This window comes from Nomascus leucogenys, chromosome 2 (assembly GCF_006542625.1).
Source record: "Nomascus leucogenys isolate Asia chromosome 2, Asia_NLE_v1, whole genome shotgun sequence".
In the NCBI taxonomy this organism is placed as follows: Eukaryota; Metazoa; Chordata; class Mammalia; order Primates; family Hylobatidae; genus Nomascus; species Nomascus leucogenys.
Genome location: NC_044382.1, coordinates 40,814,418 through 40,836,021, shown reverse-complemented (window position 1 = coordinate 40,836,021; position 21,604 = coordinate 40,814,418). Strand labels below are relative to the sequence as shown.

Sequence of the window (21,604 nt, the reverse complement as noted above, 5' to 3'; positions counted from 1 at the left end):
CTATTTACTTGCCTGCACAAAAATGGAAATCTAAATACCATGATGGTCTCTGTGACAAAAAGTGAAAGGAAACTGTTAGGAATAAAGGGAGATGAACATGCATTGACAGCTCTAATTATATAGATTGCTTATTTGTCTGGTTGTTTCTTAAGTGTTTCAAAACTCTTTTAGAATAAAAGTACTAGGCGAAAGGGGCATATGCCATACAGATTCAGAAAACTTGCTCAAGAAACACCATCATGTTTTTCCACCTCCCTACCTTCCCAGTGACATGTCACTATGACCTTGGTCTCCTGCTTTGACCAGACTGCCTTCCACCTTGGAACAAATTGCTAGTACTGAGAGACCTCAAATCTGTTATTGAATCCTACTCTCATTAGGCAAAAGAAAAAAGACTTCAGATGAAGAATTATGTAATACAAATCAATTGGGAGCCCATCTATCACTGGTCTTATTCCTGGAGAAGTCTTAGTATAATAGATAGAAGAACTCCACTCTGGAAATATTATTTTCCCTTTAGTCCTCTCTCTTAAACTGGGAAAACTCAAAGTCCCCACCATAATAAAGAAATAAGAGGTTTTTTTTTTTTTCTATTTTTCCCATTTCCCTATTCACTGCCCTTCCCTCACATGAGCTTGCTAAAGTTCATAGTCAAAATTCACATCTGAAATAAAGAGGCTTGCAAGAGAAACTCATGTAATCCCACTCCTTAAATATCACTAAGACATCTGAGATATTGTTTAGATTGTGGACTCTTACTTTGACATGCCAGCATAAGTAGATGGACAGGCAAGCACATCAGATGTCACTGTTTGGCAGCTGATAAAAGTCAGTGGTGCTATAATACTAAGCACAGAGCCACTAGATTAGTCTGTGAGGGAAGGAGATGCCTCTTCCTTCCCTTCAATAGTGGGTTAAACCCAGCTGGCACCCTCTGGAACTACGGGTAAGTCCCTTCTTTATTCCTACTACACTTTAAGGTCTTGTTTTTGTTTTTCATCCAAATCAGATGAGTGTATACAAAGATGATTTTCAGATAAAAAGTTTGAAAGCCACAACATTATAATGGTATTACACAAAAATTTAAAGAGAAAGCGACTCATTCATTTCATTGAGACTGGAAGGCATCATACAAATGACAGAAGGAAAGATAGCTGTGTGTCATTATTTTTAAATCACCATTTTTCCTTGAAAAGGGACACTTGATCTGATGTAATTGTGATGTCTTATGAACGCAACATCTCCTCTATCAGTCTTCTGTGCAAGTCTATGCTATATTAGAGACAGACAGGAAAAAAATGTTAAGATTTTTAAAACAGGAGACTGAATAGTACTTTATTTATAAAAATCTTTGAAATTCATTTAACATTATTTGGAATAAAATGACACTGTCATATAACAGAATCTATTATGGAATTAAATCGTTGAACAGTAACTACAAACATAAAGAAAATAAAGGATTACCTGTGTAAAAGTCTGTATAAAATTTTGTTGACACATGGATAAAATGAAACTTATGAAATAACATATTTTAATTGGGCTTTTAAAAATATCGCTAATTATTAACAATGTAGGTCAATATCAACATGTACAAGACAGTTGACATGCTGAAAATATATGTAAAGAAAAAAGAGAACTGTTTTTGGAAAATATCTACTATTTCATAAGTGGTTTATTCCTTGCTATCTGAAATGAGTCTCAATAATGTACCTGCCCAGAAAGAAATTTAGGAATCAAACTCTGGATTCAATCCTGCAACAGACTGAATAAACCGATAACTACAAAACTACTTGCCTTGAAATAGACTTTTTTTTTTTTTTAGATCTACTCAAGGCCCTCCTTCAGGATGTTTTTCCCCAACAATTTAAATGCCTAAAGTAGTTCATTTCTAAAATGCATTCTAGTTTAATGTATTTGTGTTCATAAACTTGAAATTAAGGAATATTTAACTTTTTAAGTATTCTTTCTCAATAGCGTCTTTCTCTTGGCTGTTTAGTTGAATTACATTTCCATTTTTTCCTAAAATTGCTAGTTTTAATTTAACTCTACATAGGCAACTTTGAAATACTATTTTTTGAAAGTATCCTATTATTTAGGATGAAACTGTTTGGTCTGGATAAGTTTTATTAACATTTTATCCAAGACTGTTACTAAAATAATTACAAGACTTCGTTTCAATGATGACAAACAATTTGGTTAATTTTTCAGTTAAAAGTTTGATTTGTCATTATCTCAGTATTGGCTTATACTATATGAAACAAAATAGGCAAATGTATTTTGAATCAATTTATCTGATATATTTTCAATGAAAACAGGATTAGTGTTAAAACAATTTATATGGCTAGTCTTTGTGTGTAACGTCTATATACAGTCCCGCTTAGGTTTACCATACTAATGGAAAAAAAATCAGAGACAAATATAATCCTTCAAGGTTGATTTTCATGGCAAATTTTCATCTACGAAAAAATGAGGATGTACTGTAGGAAGGCAGGAGGCCTACTACAGAGCTAAGTAGGAGGAATGGCACCTGTCTTTCCTTGGTAAGGTATAGACTAGTTTCATATGTGTCTTATTTACTTCTATGCTTCCTGTTTGCCATTTGAAAAGAAAAAGTAAAAGAGCTAAAGCAATTTCAAAATTAGTCTGAGATCTCCAAAGGTGTGGCAAAAAAAAAAAGAAAAAAAAAGACCAAAAAACAAAATTTGTCTAAAATATATACTAAACAAATAATAAAAAGTAAAACTCTAAATAATTAAAAGAACATCAAGACCAACAACTATGAAGTATAATCTAAAAATAACAGAATTATAACGTATGATTCTGTTTAAAAACACATAATAAAAACAGAAAAATGTATAAGTGGCTCTGGAATGCAGCCTGTAACATATATTCTACACAAACATATACACACAGTCACTCCTTAATTAAAATCTAGTTTAGTAATATGGTCAATGTGGAATCAAGGAGAGAAAAAGAAGCAATGAATTGTAAGGTTAAAAAGCAATCCGCTCGGCTGGGTACAGTGGCTCATACCTGTAACCCCAGCACCAAGGGAGGCTGAGGTGGGAGGATTGCTTGCAGCTAGGAGTTTAAGACCAGTTTAGGCAACATAGTGAAACCCTGTCTCTATTGAAAAAAAAAAAAAAAAGAAGAAGAAAGAAAAAAGAAAAGAAAAATTAGCCAGGCCTGGTGGCTTATATGTGTAGTCCTTACTCTGGAGGGTGCAGTGGAAGGGTCGCTTGTGCCCAGGAGTTGGAGGAGCTACAGTGAGCTATGATCGCCTGGGCAATCAAGCAAGATATACACACACACACACACACACAAAGGAAGGAAGGAAAGGAAAAGAAAAAGCACATAAGATCTGAAAGACGTCAAATAAACAATGTTATTGTTTAAGCAAATATTGTAACAATTATTTTCTCCTTTTGAAGGAACAATATTCTTCAAGAGAAGCTCATTCTACCAAAGCCAGGAGCACAGTATTCTCAGGATCTTAACAAGGAAGAGCAGACCAAGGTTGCTTCTGATTCCTTACAACCTTCCGTAATTCCAGGCTTGTGGCCCCAAATTCAGGGTCCCACCCTTCCAGGAACAAATCATTATAGTAATAACTTGCCTTCATCTTCCATATACCAACTAAGCATGTTTAACTACGAACGTCCAAAACACTTCATCCAGTCCCAAAACCCATGTGGCTCCAGATTGCAGCCTCCTGGACCAGAAACCTCCAGCTTCTCTAGCCAGACCAAACAGTCTTCCATTATCATCCAGCCCCGCCAGTGTACACAGCAAAGATTTTCTGCCTCCTCAACACTGAGCTCTCACATCACCATGTCCTCCTCTGCTTTCCCTGCTTCTCCCCAGCAGCCTGCTGGCTCCAACTCAGGCCAAAGGGTTACAACCACCTATAACCAGTCCCCAGCCAGCTTCCTCAGCTCCATATTACCATCACAGCCTGATTACAATAGCAGTAAAATCCCTTCCGCTATGGATTCCAAGTAAGTGAATTTTTATATACCGCATGTACAGTGAACTTATATCTGAGGAGTTTGCAAGGGGGTAGGAGTTTTGGGGGTATGCTGCAGTTCATTCTTTACTATCTAAAAAAGGCAATGTGACCTTACAGTCTCATTCCATAGTTCTACTAGAACATGCTGAACCAGGGTACTGGCAATAAGAGGTCATCTGACCATTCTCCAGTGTCCAGGCTGTGCTGAATCCAATTACCTATTACCCCATAAAATTATTTACCCATTATTTTCCATCTTTGAAAAAAATAATTTCTCACATACCCAAGAACAATGAACTTTTCCTTTAGTTCTAAGCTAAGCTCCTCATGCTGTAAATTTAATTCCTCTGGTTCCGGGCTCGGCTAAGATGAACACCTGCCTGCTCTTCTTCAGATAGGATTTCCTCTCACATAAGCAGAAGCTATTAAGTTTCTTCTCAGTCTTTTCTTCCTATCCCTTTTCCCCTCTAATCCTGAATATCCACTTGGCTGAAAAATTTTTAAATTAACCGATAAAAAAATCTGGAACTCAGACCCTGGAATGTATACGTTTTCCTTACTGTGATCAGAAGAAGGAAGGCCTGAATAGATGAAGGCTTATGACCTTAAGGTTTCATTTGGTAATTAAAACCACACCTTGTTCAAATTAGTTGGGTTGATCTAAATACAGGGACTAATACTGAGGCCTTATGCAAACATGTGCTATTTCCACTACCCTAAGACTGTCCTAGGAGAACCTAATATGAAAAAGGACATGGTGGTTATGCTTTTTTTAAAACATGAACTGAATACCCTGTGCTTATGCAAACTAAAAGCTATTAGCTTTCCTGTTCCTTGGCTGGCTGGAACATCAGAGAATTAAATCAGAGGCATCCCAAAAATTGTCTGATGGAATATGTTTTGTTGCAGGCTTACTAATACATTCACTCAACTCTGCTAATTTCTCACAGTCTTCTCTAGAGGCTAATTTTTCTACAAACTCCTATTATTGGTGACAACTTTGGAAATCTAGTTGAACTACCTACAGCAATTCAACTTGCAAAAAAAACCTTATCAATATTTTAAAAAATAAAAATCCAGAAAACCAAAAACATTTGTTAGAATCCTACAGATATTCAGTTGAACCATTTGAAATGGCTGATTGTCAACTGTTTTTGACCTACAAAAATGGCATTCTCACAGGTTTAACCTAATATTTTAAAAGGTTATTTTTAATAATTGAGAGCCCTTTCTTTCTCTTCCCTCCCAAATTCCCTTTATATCCATAATATATAGATCTTTCTTGGTTACATTTACCCAGATGATCATTTTCCATCTAGCTTTCTATTATTTCCATATTTCCTATATTAGCATTTTAAAATCTAAAAGAATTTTTTGTTTTTCTTGGTAAAGTCTTTCAATCATATTTCAAATTACTGCCCAGAAAAGGAAGTTATCAAACACTTAAGAAAAGAGAAAGAAAGGCAAAAACATAATAAGAAATAAAGCCTAGGAGGTCCCCAAACCAGAGATGAAAGATCCACTTCAGCTGTTCCATTTTCAGCAACCACAGATAACTCTTTAATCTTCCCATAGCTACTTGATACCCATTTTGTGTCCAGCTGTACAGAGTGGAAAGCCCTGGCCCTTTGAACATTTGTGCACAACTCCCTCATTGTTTTGATGGGCTCCAGTTTGCCTTGACTTCCAAAATAATCCCTTGGATTCTGACCCAGAGAAGTCTGAAAGCTTTATTTAGATTTTCATCAATAGGAAGCTCTTAAGCAAACATTTTACCCAGTTGATCAAACCACAGACTGAAAATTGAGGGGAACTCAATTATTCCTTCCAAAAAACTTGCTATGTGAAATTCAGCAAGCACTTTACCTACCCAGTGCTTCAATTTTCTGGTCTGTAGCAATATTAAAGAGTTAGGTAATTAATGATAGAGAAAGGACCTATCAAAGCAGTGTGCAAACGTACTATTAGTTTGTAAATGGGAACATTTATCAAGTCGTTAACACTTAGCCCACCTAAACTGGGAATAATGAGAGTATTCAGTGAACAAAGTGACTGAGGTTACATATACATCAGTGATTCTCAGGATTGGTTTTGATAATCCTTCAGGATTTCTCAGATATATTTAGAATTTCCCAGATATAACAAGTCTAAAAACAATTATTTAATGCTAATTCACGTTAACAAATGTGTGACTTATAAAGATGATAAGCTAGCATTAAAAAAAAAACAGTAGGCTAGGCCAGATGTGGCTCACACCTGTAATCCCAGCACTTTGGGAGGCCAAGGTGGACGGATCACCCGAAGTCAGGAGTTTGAGACCAGCCTGGCCAACATGGTGAAACCCTGTCTCTACTTAAAAACAACCAAAAAAATTAGCAGGGTGTTGTGGCAGGCGCCTGTAATCCCAGCTACTTGGGAGGCTGAGGCATGAGAATCACTTGAACCCGGGAGACAGACAGAGGCAGAGGTTGCAGTGAGCCAAGTCCATGCCATTGCACTCCAGCCTGGACAACTAGAATGAAACTCCGTCTCAAAAAAAAAAAAGTGGGCTATTATAATTCCATACAATTGAAAAAATATGAGATCTATAAGGCCAAAGAGATTTTTGCCACTTTGATCTAGGAATTCAATCTTTAAAAAAAAAAAATCGCTATTTTAAAAAACATTTTGTTTGGCTATTAACTGAATAAATCAGGCTTTAAAGATTTATATAGACAACCATGAAGATCTTAAGACCTGAAATGTCAGGAGAGGAAATGTGTATCATTAGCTTTCAATAGAGTGTCCTGAATACTATGAAAATCACTCATTCACTCAACTGATAGTATCTCCTATACCCATGCTGTGTTCATGGATATAAATGATATAATGATAAGAAATAAGACATATTTTTTCTCCAGAATGTTTACAATCTAATGATTACTAACCAAGTCCCCAAAGCCAGTAAAAATTAAAACTCTGGCCCTACTTGGAAGAAATATATTTCTACTTAGCTCACAAGTCCTTTTAATGATCCTTGAGAATATTTGGAAAGGATCATTTCAGAGAAGAGACCAAGATTGTCTCGTCTGGATAGCCAGAAAACATTTATCGTAATAATGGTAAAACACTCATTGAGGGCAGTGGCTAGTTTCCTCACATTAAATAGATTAATAAAGATTAGTCCCTGCAGGCCGGGTGCGGTGGCTCAAGCCTGTAATCCCAGCACTTTGGGAGGCCCAGGCAGGCAGATTACCAGAGGTCAGCAGTTTGAGACCAGCCTGGCCAACATAGCAAAACCCCGTCTCTATTAAAAATACAAAAATTAGCCGAGCATGGTGGCGGGTGCCTGTAATCCCAGCTACTTGGGAGGCTGAGACAGGAGAATCACCTGAACCCGGGAGGCAGAGGTTGCAGTGAGCCGAGATTGCGCCACTGCACTCCAGCCTGGGCGACAGAGCGGGACTCCATCTCAAAAAAATAAATAAAAATTAAAAATAAAGATTAGCCCCTGCAGGGCTCTAAATGGATAAACTAGGTAAAAACTGAATAAAGCACTGTGATACATGTAAGCTACCTAACAGATCTAAAAATACGGGACTCTCTAAATACCACCCTATCCTCTATCAGAATCAACAAGGGAAATACGGGAGGGGCAAGGACATCCTAGAAAAAATTTAGGATCAAAATTTGAAATAAAGACTTTATTTGCTTTTTTTCCAGTTTACATTTCTTTCTCCTTCCTCAAATCATCCCATTCTTTCTCTAAAAATCACTTCAGCAGTATTGAAGAAACTGTCATTACTTTAGAATTTATTTGCTGTTATATAGTGCCATACTTGGATTTCCTAGAATATGAAATTCATAGGAATTGGAAATTACAGGAAAGTCAATGACTGTGTAAACAGTAGACTCCATTCAAAGCAAAAGATTATTCACTAAAAGCCAGTGGTGTGCTGGTAAATGTCTAACAATCATTGGAAGAAAGAGCCATTATTTGTGATATTTACCGATTTCCCTGGTGTAAATACTTCCACCACAACCAATTTCAAACTACAACATGAAATCACAGGAAGCTGGGAAAAGATGCTAAAAATCAGCCGATATGAACCAGCTCCAGCACACCACCACTTAATATCTACCCATAAATCAAACAAGAAATTCGGTCATCGTAGCTGTAATAAAGAACAAAATTATGTCCTTTGCAGCAACACGGATGCAGCTTGAGGCCATTATTCTAAGCAAACTAACACAGAAACAGAAAATAAAATAGAGCATGTTCTCATTTATAAGTGGGAGCTAAACATTGGGTACATATGAACACAAAGATGAAAACAATAAACACTGGAGATCCCAAAAGCAGAAAGCGGAGAAGGAGGTGGAAAGGGGTTCAAAAACTACCTATCACGTACTATGTTCACCTCTTGGGTGACAGAATCATTAGAAGGCCAAACCCCAGCATCATACAATATACCCATGTAACAAACCTGCACATGTACTCCCAGAATCTAAAAAAAATTTTGTTAAAGAAATTGGTCATAAGATTGGAAGAGCTCTCAAGCTGCCATTAACTAGACTTACTCTCACATTCCTTAGGGAAGATCTTCAAGGAAGGACATCCTCCTTATGTCTATTCTAAATTCTTCCTCCTGACCCTTAATTTCCATTTGCCAAAAGGAAAAAAAAAAAGATAGTAACCATTCTTATCAAATATTTCTTGACTGTTATTAGGGCAATTTGTTTTTAATAATACTAGTAGTACTAAGTGGTAAACTCAACATATCTAAAGGTAACTTGCAAAATGAGGCCAAGACCTTCTTTTTAAAAATCTTTTCTTTTTCCTTTTTAAAGCTATCAACAATTCTCAGCTGGCCAACCTGTAAATGCTAAGCCATCCCAAACTGCAAATGCTAAGCCCACACCAAGAACTCCTGATCATGAAATACAAGGATCAAAAGAAGCTTTGATTCAAGATTTGGAAAGAAAGCTGAAATGCAAGGACACCCTTCTTCATAATGGAAATCAAGTGGGCAAGATGTCTATTTTGTACAAAAGGCCAATTAAACTATAAAAGCTAATTTTAATAAGGAAGTTCTGTCTCACAGATCTAGGTCCATATATCAGCAAGGAATAAGATTATATAAAAAGAAGGAATATTTGGGCCCTATTCCATTTCTCTCTGCATGAAACACCTCTTGGTTTACAATAGTAAAAGAATGAAGCAAATGAAAAATGTATCCGAATGGTTCAATGAAATTTTTCTGTTACTAAATATTACCCTCTCATAAAATACGTCTGATGCCCAAATAACTATTAGGAATTACTGTCAAGTCAACTTAGTGTACTTTGATGTATAATATTGACAGGTAATCATTGCTATAATTCTTATTATGTAGTCCTTATTGTGTATATTATATTAGTAACTTATCTTTAAACAGTACTATATGCCTTTAATACAAATACATTTAGCCTATCAGTTGGACTGCTCTCAATCAGAAGTTAGTACAATCAAATATTCAGTGCTCATTTAATAAAAGTTACTTCTGGCTGGGTGCAGTGGCTCATGTCTGTAATCCCAGCACTTTGGGAGGCCAAGGCAGGTAGATCACTAAGGTTAGGAGTTTGAGAACAGCCTGACCAATATGGTGAAACCCCATCTCTACTAAAAATAAAAAATTAGCCAGGTGGGGTGGCATGCGCCTGTAGTTCCAGCTACTTAGGAGGCTGAGAAAGGAGAATTGCTTGAACCCAGGAGGCGTAGGTTGCCATGAGCCAAGATTGTGCCACTGCACTCCAGCCTGGGTGACAGAGTGAGGCTCTGTCTCAAAAATCATTTAATTAAAATTAAATAAAAATTACTTCTGAATGTGAGCACATGAAGTATTATATTCAAAAACAAAGCTGACTGGAACATGCAGAACAACGGAGGAAAGGGTTGAATTTCCCTTTACTTAGGAGATCTTTATTTAAGAGCGATTATGCTTGCCTGTCATAGGAGCAAAAAGAAAGCCTATGTGAACCTTTACTGCAAGTGAGGGAAATGGTACTAGAACAGAAGGAAAATGCTTTGAATGGAAGAAAAGACTTAAAAAAAAAAAAAATAGAATCAGCCGAGCGCAGTGGCTCACGCCTATAATCCCAGCACTTGGGGAGGCCAAGGCGGGTGGATCACAAGGTCAAGAGATCAAGACCATCCTGGCTAACACGGTGAAACCCAGTCTCTACTAAAAATACAAAAAATTAGCTGGGCATAGTGGCAGGCACCTGTAGTCCCAGCTACTCAGGAGGCTGAGGCAGGAAAATGGCATGAACCCAGGAGGCAGGAGGTTGCAGGGAGCCGAGATCGTGCCACTGCACTCCAGCCTGGGAGACGGAGTAAGACTCCATCTCCAAAAAAAAAAAAAAAACATAGAATCTATCATTCAATAGCTAGCACTAAGCTTCTTTGAAGTTCTGACCTATAGTAGTGGTTTTAAGGTAAACCTGTACAAACATCTTTTATTAAATCTAATTACTGTCTCAATAAATTCTCTAAAGCGTCTAACATATGAAGAGAAGATGGCTCGCAGATTGCTAGGACCACAGAATGCAGCTGCCGTGTTTCAAGCTCAGGATGACAGTGGTGCACAAGACTCGCAGGTAAATTAAAATGCTCTTAAGTGGAGTATTTTTATTCTGTGCGATTTTTAAATGTCTGCTTTTCTAAATGCTTACAAATAGCATCTGAAATAAAAGTCGGTCAGTTCCATCCACCATTGGATACATAAAGAGGCCATGATAAACATATATATATAATTTTACCACATTTTACCCCATTTTCTGGTAGTTCTAATACCTGGATACACAATGTCACAAAATCAAAACACAAGAAGTCTAATGGCATTATTTTTTATCAGGACATTTATGGATCAGTTAGACCTAGGACTCTCTCTAGTGTCTACACGGACAGGGAATATATGGGTTGTGAACCTCCAATAGGACAGAAATTAAGATTATAAATGAAAGTAATTATAACCTTTCTCATAAGCTGTTTAACATTTCAATGTTTTAAAATATACTTGTGGTACTAATGAAACATCCAATTCCTTTTGTTATATTCCTGTTTTCAAAAAATGCTTTCTGAAAACCAAAAAAAACCCCTCATGAGTAATTGTTCTAAGATTAACAAACATATCCTTTCCAAGAAGGGATTAACTTTATGGTGGCATATCCCACAGGTTTGCACCTGATCGATTTTTTTTTTTTTTTTTTTTTTTTTTTTGAGACAGTCTTGCTCTGTCACCCAGGCAGGCTGGAGTGCAGTGGCACAATCTCAGCTCACTGCAAACTCCACCTCCCCGGTTCAAGTGATTCTCCTGCCTCAGCCTCTCAAGTAGCTGGGATTACAGGCGCACACCATCAGGCCCAGCTAATTTTTGTATTTTTAGTAGAGATGGGGTTTCACCGTGTTGGCCAGGCTGGAATGCCTTGGCCTCCAAAAGTGCTAGGATTACAAGCATGAGCCACCACGCCTGGCCTCAACTTGATTTTAACAAGTAAACGTAACCCCAAAGAAAAATGTACAATTGGTGGCTAGGCACAGTGGCTCATGCCTGTAATCTCAGCACTTTGGGAGGCCGAGGTGGGTGGATCACGAGGTCAAGAGATCGAGGGGAACCTGGCCAACATGGTGAAACCCAGTCTCTACTAAAAATACGAAAATTAGCTGGGTGTGGTGGCCCATGCCTGTAGTCCCAGCTACTCAGGAGGCTGAGGCAGAAGAATCACTTGAACCCCTAAGATGGAAGTTGCAGTGAGCCAAAATCGCACCACTGCACTCCAGCCTGGGTGAGAGAGAGAGAGAGACTCCATCTCAAACAAAAAAAAAGAAAAAAGAAAAATGTTCGGTTGGACAGGTAGACTGAACGTTAGCACTCTTTCTTCCTTCGTAGTTACCTTTCATTCCCTCCAAAAAGTCCACAAGAAACTGGGAGCCAAAGAGATTAAACCAGGAACACAAGTATTCCTAGCTTCCAAATGTAGAAAACTGAAATTCAGTTTTTTTCCAACCTCTACCTCCCAAGTTCAAGTGATTCTCGTGCCTCAGACTCCCAAATAGATGGGACTATAGGTGCACACACTGTGCTGGCTAATTTTTGTATTTTCTAGCAGAGATGGTGATTTCACCGTGTTACCCAGGCTGGTCTCAAACTCCTGAGCTCAAGTGATCCGCCTACCTCAGCCTCCCAAAATGCTGGGATTACAGGCATGAGCCACCACACCTGGCCTTTGAAATTAAGTTTTTGGTTCTGTTTAATGCAACTACACCTACTAAAAAGGATGGAAGAGGGTCTACCAGAGCAAGAACTAGAAACTGAAAAGAGAACTTAAATTTATTTTTGGCTACCAAACAGTTCATGAATTCGTTCATTCAACTAATTTACATGGAGAACCTACTTGTATGTTGGGCTCTGCACTTGGTATGGAAGATTATAGCAAAAATGAGACACAAACTCATCACTATTACGGGAATTATTCAAAGCAATATTATACTGATGATGGTTGATCTTTTTTTTTTTTTTTTTTTTTTTTTGAGATGGAGTCTTGCTCTGTCGCCCAGGCTGGAGTACAGTGGCGCGATCTCGGCTCACTGCAAGCTCTGCCTCCCGGGTTCATGCCATTCTCCTGCCTCAGCCTCCCGAGCAGCTGGGACTACAGGCACCCGCTACCACACCCGGATTTTTTTTTTTTTTTTTGTATTTTTAGTAGAGACGGGGTTTCACCGTGTTAGCCAGGATGGTCTCGATCTCGGGATCCGCCTGCCTCGGCCTCCCAAAGTGCTAGGATTACAGGCGTGAGCCACTGTGCCAAGCCTGGTTATTTTTAATTGGATTACTTTTACTTTACCAAAAAATTCGTTGATTTGTTTGATCACTGAATTGACCAGTTGTTTTGGTATTTTGCTTAGAGAACCTTAAGGCTAGCCAAAAATTGTTACAGAGTTGTAAGACTTTTGCCTTAAAAATGACAAAATACATTAGCTAAATAGATTCATTCCCAAAGCAAATTATTTGTACTCAGATTTTGTGTGCTCCTACACAGCTTTGGGTAGGGACTGTATTTTCCACTTTGTATCTCCCACTGTGCTAAGCACAGTGAAACGCAAAATACACACTACTTAATCAATTAGTTCTCTTATAATTTTCATAAATCCCTGATTTTATTCTCAAATAGAAATAATTTTCTGGTGTTCGGATATAAATCCTAAAAGATGTTTGCTTAAATATAACTTTATTAAACAGGAATTAATGCTATTTTACAAAGCTTTTTCAAAGCTCTACACATACCTTTCGTGGAGTCCATCAGGATTTTGTGCCACGAGCTAAAAAGAGAAGAATTTTCCAGTCTATTATGTGTTTACTGCTGTTGGTGCCACTTTTGAGCAGCAGGCATAATACCCTGTAGCTACTGCCAATACAAGTGACTTCATGTCTATTCCTGTTTTACTAAAGGACAATCTGTACTCTGTGCTCCCATTTCAAATGCACCAGGGAGACACATCATCCTTTGTCATAAAATAGTCATCTGAAAAATGAACCACCATCAATTCCAAGTCTAGCTAATTTTCATAAATAATACTTGTTGAATAGTCCTATTAATTCTGGGCTTCTTGCTAGAGTGGTAGTACGTTAGTGCACTGTACTTTAAGTGCTTAAAAGCTGAATATATAGAACTTACCAGCGCTGTTCAAATACAGCCAAAATAGGAATGTTCCTTTCAACTATAACTACTTAATTCTGCTTCATTCAAGCTAACAATTGCATGTAAACATTCTTACTTTGTTTTAATTTCAAGCTACACAACTCAGAACATGCGCGGCTGCAAGTTCCTACATCACAAGTAAGGTAAAAATTTTTTAATTTTAAAGAAATGTATGTTTTCCTATCTAAAATATTTTCAGCTTAAAAATGTAATATTTATAAAGCCCTCGAGCCTACTCTATACCTTTTAAAAAATACAATGTGTATTTTCTAATGTATGAGAAGATGACCAAAATTTTGATGTTAATTATCAAAACTATCACAGGGGAACTTTTTAATGTTTTGGTCAAATAAGCCAGGATCATGCTTCTATATTAAACAATTTTTTCATGACAATGGAGACCTAGTTCTAATTATACAATCTTTGGTGGTAAGAATAATCCACTGGGTACTGGGCATTTTAATAGACCATTTCTTCATCAATTCATGGCACTGTAAAAGAGAAGCTAAGATGTACAATTTGTACCAGATGTTTCTAAATTGCTACCATTTCTAATAGTCATCAAATATGCCACAGGTAAATACAGCCCTAAGGCCTCTCTCCATTGTTATTACACTATCAGATCAAACAGTAGATTCTGTGGTTTCAAATTTGATGGCTAGGCTGGACACAGTGGCTCACACCTGTAATCCCAGCACTTTGGAAGGCTGAGGTGGGTAGATCACCTGAGGTCAGGAGTTCAAGACCAGGCTGACCAACATAGTGAAACCCCATCTCTACTAAAAATACAAAATTAGCCAGGCATAGTAGCACATGTCGTAATCCCAGCTACTCGGGAGGCTGAGGCAGGAGAATCGCTTGAACCCAAGAGGCAGAGGTTGGTATAACTGAAATACGACATCTCTGAATATTAACTATATACACGTTCACACCACCACTATAGAAAAACGTCAAAAACTTAATTTGGATATTTTTATTTATTTATTTATTTTTAAGAAAGACTCTCACTCTGTCATCTAGGCTGGAGCACAGCGACGCGATCTCGGCTCACTGCAACCTCCGCCTCCCGGGTTCAAGTGATTCTCCTGCCTTAGCCTCCTGAGTGAGCTGAGACTGGGCCACTGTACTCCAGCCTGGGCAACAAGAGTGAAACTCCATCGAAAAAAAAATTGATGGCTAAATTATATTTGTGCAAAATGAAAAGCAATGATAATACTTACGCATAGTTGTTACCAAAATATTCTTGTAGAAGTAGATCATCCTCAAGGGGAAATGTGAATGATCAGGATGCAATCCAGGAGAAATTTTACCCACCACGTTTCATTCAAGTGCCAGAGAACATGTCGATTGATGAAGGAAGATTCTGCAGAATGGACTTCAAAGTAAGAGAAGAGTTCAAAAGTACTGGGGGAAAATTAACAATGGGATACTAAGTTTTGAAAAATGTCCTTTTCCTACTTCATAGCTTGCAAAGCAGTACGTACAATGGACGAGAACACAAATTCTGAAGTCAAACTGATGTGGGTTTGAATTCTGGCTCTGCCATCTTCCAGCTAAGCAACCTTAGACAAGTCATTTAACCTCTCTGTGCTTTTGTCTCATCATCTGTAAAATGGGATAACAAATACCCCAAAAAATTATGAGGATTGAGTAAACACGTATACCTAATAAATACTTTTATAAGTGAAGCTATCAGAACAATATAATTTTAAAAGTATAATGCCTTTTTTTTTTTTTTTGAGACAGGGTCTTGCTCTGTCACCCAGGCTGGAGTGCAATGGCACAATCTCAGCTCACTGCAACCTGTCTCCCAGGCTCAAGCCATCATCCCACCTCAGCCTCCCTAGTAGCTGAAACTACAGACGCGTGCCACCATGCCCAGCTAGCCTAGAACTCCTGGGTTCAAGGCGATCCACTCACCTTGGCTTCCCAAAGTGCTGGGATTACAGGCGTGAGCCACTGTGCCCAGCCTTAAAGTATAGTGTCTCTCCAATTCTCCTATCAAGAAATTCAAGCCACCCTGCTTTCTCTTGGCCTAAAAGAGTCCCTCAGACTAGAAAAGCTCTTTAGAAGAGGTTATATTTTTATTATCCTTATTTTGGAGAACTTTTCCTTATAAAAATTTTTTTACAGATTCCTTATGAACTCGTTAGTGTTAAAGCTTTGGATTCCATTGTTAACAGTTTATGTAAAAACACTAAACAAATTGCCATTTATATGCCAAACTATAGCTCAAGAACACTCTGTTTTAGAAAATTACTCATTAGATCAGTAAGCCTCATATATATGTGCCTCTGGGACTTCATTTGCAGTCACGTTTAGCCAGAAAAGCAATATGACTTCTATATTCCTTATGGAAACCAATGTAACATAAATTAATGTTCTAAATATAGTAATTAAGAGTTCATAAAGAGACCGAGGTTGCATGTAAAAGAGTTATGGTTTGAGACAGTCTAAAAATACTATATTTCAAGGACCTTAATTCCAATGTTTTGTTTAAAAAATTATAAATACCTTTTGAGCTCTTGCTTTGCATTTCAATCACAAACCCACTCAGATACGGGAACTGTTTAAATTCATATATGGACAAATAGGTTTCAGTGATGCAATACTTTAAAATTCTGCCATCTCCTTGTGTTTTTCTTTCTAGGTGAGCGGACTGCCAGCTCCTGATGTGTCATGGTATCTAAATGGAAGACCGGTTCAATCAGATGATTTGCACAAAATGATAGTGTCTGAGAAGGGTTTTCATTCACTCATCTTTGAAGTAGTCAGAGCTTCAGACGCAGGGGCTTATGCATGTGTTGCCAAGAATAGAGCAGGAGAAGCCACCTTCACTGTGCAGCTGGATGTCCTTGGTAAGCCTCCAAAGAGACCCTCGAAAATTCCTTAAAATCCAGAAGTATTGAAAAAAAGAAAGAATTTTAAAAGAAAAGCCCAGCAGACTTCATATTTAAGGTTAATGTCTACACAATCTATTGGAATGTCCATTTTTATCCACAAACCACAGGAAAAAAATATATATATATACACACACATATACACACACATATATATATAGATATGTAAAGGAAAGTCAGTGAAACTAGAATGACAGATCTATCACCAAAGCTTTTCTGGAGAGAAAATAAATCATACAATTTTAGACAAACCAAATAAGGAAGCATAAGCATTTCTAGATGTAACTATAGAGTCTCAAAATGAAAATCTTAGTCTAATCATTTCTCTAGTCTTTGTTTTTCCAAAATGAGGATAATACAAATAACCAATCTGACTCATAATATTACAGAATTATCATAATCTGTCAAACGTTAAATACATAGTTTAAAAGTGAAGAGTAGGCTGGGTATAGTAACTCAGGCCTGCAATCCCAACACTTTAAGAGGCGCCAATGGCCGGGCACGGTGGCTCACGCTTGTAATCCCAGCACTTTGGGAGGCCGAGGTGGGCGGATCACGAGGTCAGGAGATCGAGACCACGGGCGAAACCCCGTCTCTACTAAAAATACAAAAAACTAGCCGGGCGTGGTGGCGGGCGCCTGTAGTCTCAGCTACTCAGAGAGGCTGAGGCAGGAGAATGGCGTGAACCTGGGAGGCGGAGCTTGCAGTGAGCCGAGATTGCACCACTGCACTCCAGCCTGGGCGACAGAGCGAGACTCCGTCTCAAAAAAAATAAATTAATTAATTAATTAAAAAAAAAAAAAGAGGCGCCAAGGTGGAAGGATCACTTGAGCCAAGGAGTTTGAGACCAGCCAGGGTAATAAATAGCAAGATCTTTGTCTCTACAAAAAATAATTAGCTGGGCATAGTGGTGCACACCTATAGTCCCAGCTACTAGAGAGGCTAAGGCAGGAGGATAACTTGAGCCTGGAGTTTGAGGTTACAGTGAGCTATGATTGCACCACTGTACTCCGGCCTGGGTGACACAGTGAGACCTTGTTTAAAAAAATTTCTTAAAAAATCAAGAGTAAATATCAACTTTTAGCCTTAGACTATGTCCTTTTTACTAGGAAGCTAATGTCTAATTATAACCAAAACAGGCCTACTTGCTTTAGAAAACAGGTAGGGCTACGTTTATGTCTCAAATCTGTCTTAAGTAGAGCAGTTCTTATAAAACTAGTGTGTGGTTTTTAAATTTTATACTTTAAGTGCTTTAAATATACAAGTTGAGTATCCCTAATCCAAAAATCTGAAATCTTTAAGATGCTCCAAAATCGACATGACACACAAAGGAAGTGTTCATTAGCGCATTCTGGATTTTCAGGTTAAGGATGCTCAACTAGTATAACGCTAATATTCTAAAATAAAAAAAAAAATCAGAAATCCAAAACACTTCTGGTCCCAAGCATTTCAGATAATGGATACTCAACCCATACCACATTTTTAATACTTTAAGTCATTGTATATTGCATAAGAGATATTTTGCTATAATTCACTGTTTATTATACAAAAGTTTGATCAGGTTAAAGGATAAACTATTTTCTTGAGTTTATATTCTACCCAGATCAATACAAAATCTTTAAGATTATTCTATAATATATCAAAGGGCCTCAATCTCAGGGAAAAAATAGTCAGCTGGAAATTTTCAAAAACACATACAATTTAAGTGATTAAAGTTTAGGCAAATCCTATTTGTACCAATGGCTTCAGAAATACTACAATAGTAGAGCTGAAAGAGATCTTGGCTGCCATCTGTTTAATCTCATTTCTCCTTCAGAAAAACCAGGGTTATGGTACTGAACTATAGTTTCCTCTCTCCCATCAGGTAGCTGAAAATAAGGTCATAATAATTACTGATATTCCCACATTCCTTCACAGTTTACAAAGTATCTCTTCGTTTATTATCTCATTTGTTCCTTACAATTATTTTGTGTGGTAGACACAACAGTCACTACTATCTGCATTTTTTTTTTAAAAAAAAACAATAGATAAAACTGAGACTCAGAGAAACTAAACAAAATTTTACCAATTTGGCATGGCTCATGGAGCCAATAGGTAATTTGAACCCAAGTTGTCTGATACTCTTTCCATCACTCATGCTGCCTCCCTGTAGATGAGATGATAAAGAATATAACTTAAATTTGGGCCAGGCACTGTGGCTCATGACTGTAATCCCAACACTTTAGGAGGCTGAGGTGGGCAGATCACTTGAGGCCAGGAGTTAGAGATCAGCCTGGCTAACATGGCAAAACCCTGTGTCCACTAAAAAAAATACAAAAATTAGTTGGGTGTGGCGCACGCCTGTAATCCCAGCTATTCAGGAGGCTGTGGCAGGAGAATTCCTTGAACCTGGGAGGCAGAGGTTACAGTGAGCCAAGATCGTGCCACTGCCCTCCAGCCTGGGCAAAAGAGCGAGACTCCGTCTCAAAAAAAAATAAATAAATATGACTTCAGTTTGAATGAAATATAATTATCTGATTATCAATTCAATGAATCATTACATTAGAGTTTAGAATTCTGAATGGTATAATAAAATAGTATTGCATGTCTTTTTAACTAAAAGTTTCTAATTCTGTTGCTGTTGCTTTTTAACATTTTAATATCAACGTACAAATTTCATAATACCTTGGTTTGATTTAATACCTTTTTTATAATATTTCAAATACTTGAATTTTTGTATTAATATATAGCAAAAGAACATAAAAGAGCACCAATGTTTATCTACAAACCACAGAGCAAAAAAGTTTTAGAGGGAGATTCAGTGAAACTAGAATGCCAGATCTCGGCTATACCTCCACCAAAGCTTTTCTGGAAAAGAAATAATGAAATGGTACAATTCAACACTGACCGAATAAGGTAGGATATGTATTTCTAGACTTACTATAGTTTATTTGGGTGAATCCAGTTATACTTTTTAACATGCATTATAAATGGCATGCATTTATCTCAATTTGTCTAGTTTTTAAAACACTAAAGAATAATGTAATAAAATATATATTAGATAAAAATATAAGAAAACTTCAGTAAGCCAGATTCCACTAATCAGAAATGTAAGGCATAAAGTAGACTAGGATTTATCTTTTTATCAACGATGATGAAAGATGGCTCAAGGAAATAAACAACATAAACAAGATTAAAGGGGGATGTTTTCTTTTCTTTTTTTTCTTTACAAAAAGCTTCAGCCTTTATTAAACAAAGGAGGAGGTAGGAGACAGATAAGAGAACAGGTCAGGACCCCTCCATTCCCCTATACCATAAATACAAACACAGACACACCGGAGTGAATGACAGGGACCATTAGGGGACAGATTGAAGAGCAGAGGGAGACAGCACCCAAGGGAGGATGTTTAATTCAAGAAAACCAATAGCTATTTGGCAATAAATAGATACAGCTTTGGAATTTTCAAATGTTTTTTTCTTCCTAGTCTGACTGTAGGTCAGAGACATCCACTTCACAGAAATAATTCCTGTACTTTCATTTCTTAAAAATTTTTTTTTCAGCTTATATCAAGATAACACTGGAAGAGTTACTTTACTGATAAAAGACGTAAACAAGAAAGATGCTGGGTGGTATACTGTGTCAGCAGTTAATGAAGCTGGAGTGACCACATGTAACACAAGATTAGACGTTACGGGTATGTCATACTATTAACCAAAATATTACAAGGGATTTAACTAGGAAGATTTAATAAGAAATGCAATTCCCACCAGAGTGTAAAATTTGAGAGATTTTCCCATATATAATCAGTTTTGGTTCTTTTTTCTTTTCCTGTCTGATAATAAATACCTAGTGTGACCAATTTGGTTAAAACAGGTTTTCTGAACCAACTTTTATGTGATCTATTTCAGCACGTCCAAATCAAACTCTTCCAGCTCCTAAGCAGTTACGGGTTCGACCAACATTCAGCAAATATTTAGCACTTAATGGGAAAGGTTTGAATGTAAAACAAGCTTTTAACCCAGAAGGAGAATTTCAGCGTTTGGCAGCTCAATCTGGACTCTATGAAAGTGAAGAACTTTAATAACTTTACCAACATTGGAAAACAGCCAACTACACCATTAGTAATATATTTGATTACATTTTTTTGAAATTAATCCATAGCTGTATTAACAGATTATGGTTTTAATTAGGTAATATAGTTAATATATATTTATAATATTATTTATCCTTTGACTCTTGCACATTCTATGTACCCCTCCCATTTGTGAAGCCTACAGGAAATCTGGGTATATGGATTTGTAACTGTAGAAGACTATCTTAAAATACAGGATTTTAACATTTAAGTCATGCACATTTAACAATTACAGGTTATAAATTAGTATCAACTTTTTAAACACATCTAATGCTTGTAATAACGTTTACTGGTACTGCTTTCTAAATACTGTTTTACCCGTTTTCTCTTGTAGGAATACTAACATGGTATAGATTATCTGAGTGTTCCACAGTTTTATGTCAAAAGAGAATAAAATTCAAATATTTAAAACGGACTGTCTCCTCTTCACAAAAGTCTAGATCTGTAAAATAAAACTCCATTCAGCAAAACCTATGAATAACAAGTTCCAAAAGCAATGTTATATTCTAGAACAGTGTGAAGCTCACTTACAGCTCAGCCAATTCCTCTAGAAACTAAGCTAGACTTTCCATGGTTTGCAGTTCAAAGGCAATCACAATAACTTAAGTCATGACTGAATCTACTGAATTTGTGATTTTGTTTTAACCAAATAGGTTTCTAATTCTTAAGGATTTTTCAGTCTGTTATGCTCAAAGGAATAAGAATAGTCTCTAGAGGTTACCTGCTTAATTCTCACAGTTAATGTAAATTTGACAGCCCTGTAGTCCCAGCTGCTGGGAGAGGTTGAGCTGGGGATCCCTTAAGATCAGGAGTTTGAGGCCAGACTGGGAAATACAGTAAGACTCCATCTCTAAAAAAAAATA

At 37.2% G+C, this 21,604-nt stretch overlaps 2 protein-coding genes across 4 annotated transcripts in view; one reads left to right on the top strand and one right to left on the bottom strand.

Annotated features, from left to right (window-relative positions):
• Positions 1–21,604, bottom strand: part of KLHL3 (kelch like family member 3) — a 273,160-nt gene that overhangs the window by 250,490 nt on the left and 1,066 nt on the right. The window lies entirely within an intron of this gene.
• MYOT (myotilin) lies at positions 851–21,156 on the top strand. Of its 3 annotated transcripts, XM_012504875.2 has the most exons (11): positions 859–946; positions 3,432–3,516; positions 3,868–3,998; positions 8,840–9,014; positions 10,526–10,627; positions 13,823–13,872; positions 14,979–15,111; positions 16,380–16,587; positions 19,359–19,524; positions 20,170–20,303; positions 20,518–21,152. In XM_012504875.2, the coding sequence occupies exons 3-11, from the start codon at positions 3,988–3,990 to the stop codon at positions 20,688–20,690; spliced, it is 1,152 nt and encodes a 383-aa protein (XP_012360329.1). In that variant the 5' UTR covers positions 859–946; positions 3,432–3,516; positions 3,868–3,987; the 3' UTR covers positions 20,691–21,152. The 3 variants fall into 3 exon arrangements, with proteins under 3 accessions (XP_003266472.1, XP_012360329.1, XP_003266471.1); XM_003266424.3 differs by lacking the exon at positions 3,868–3,998 and having other exon boundaries at positions 851–946; XM_003266423.3 differs by having other exon boundaries at positions 3,432–3,998; positions 20,518–21,156.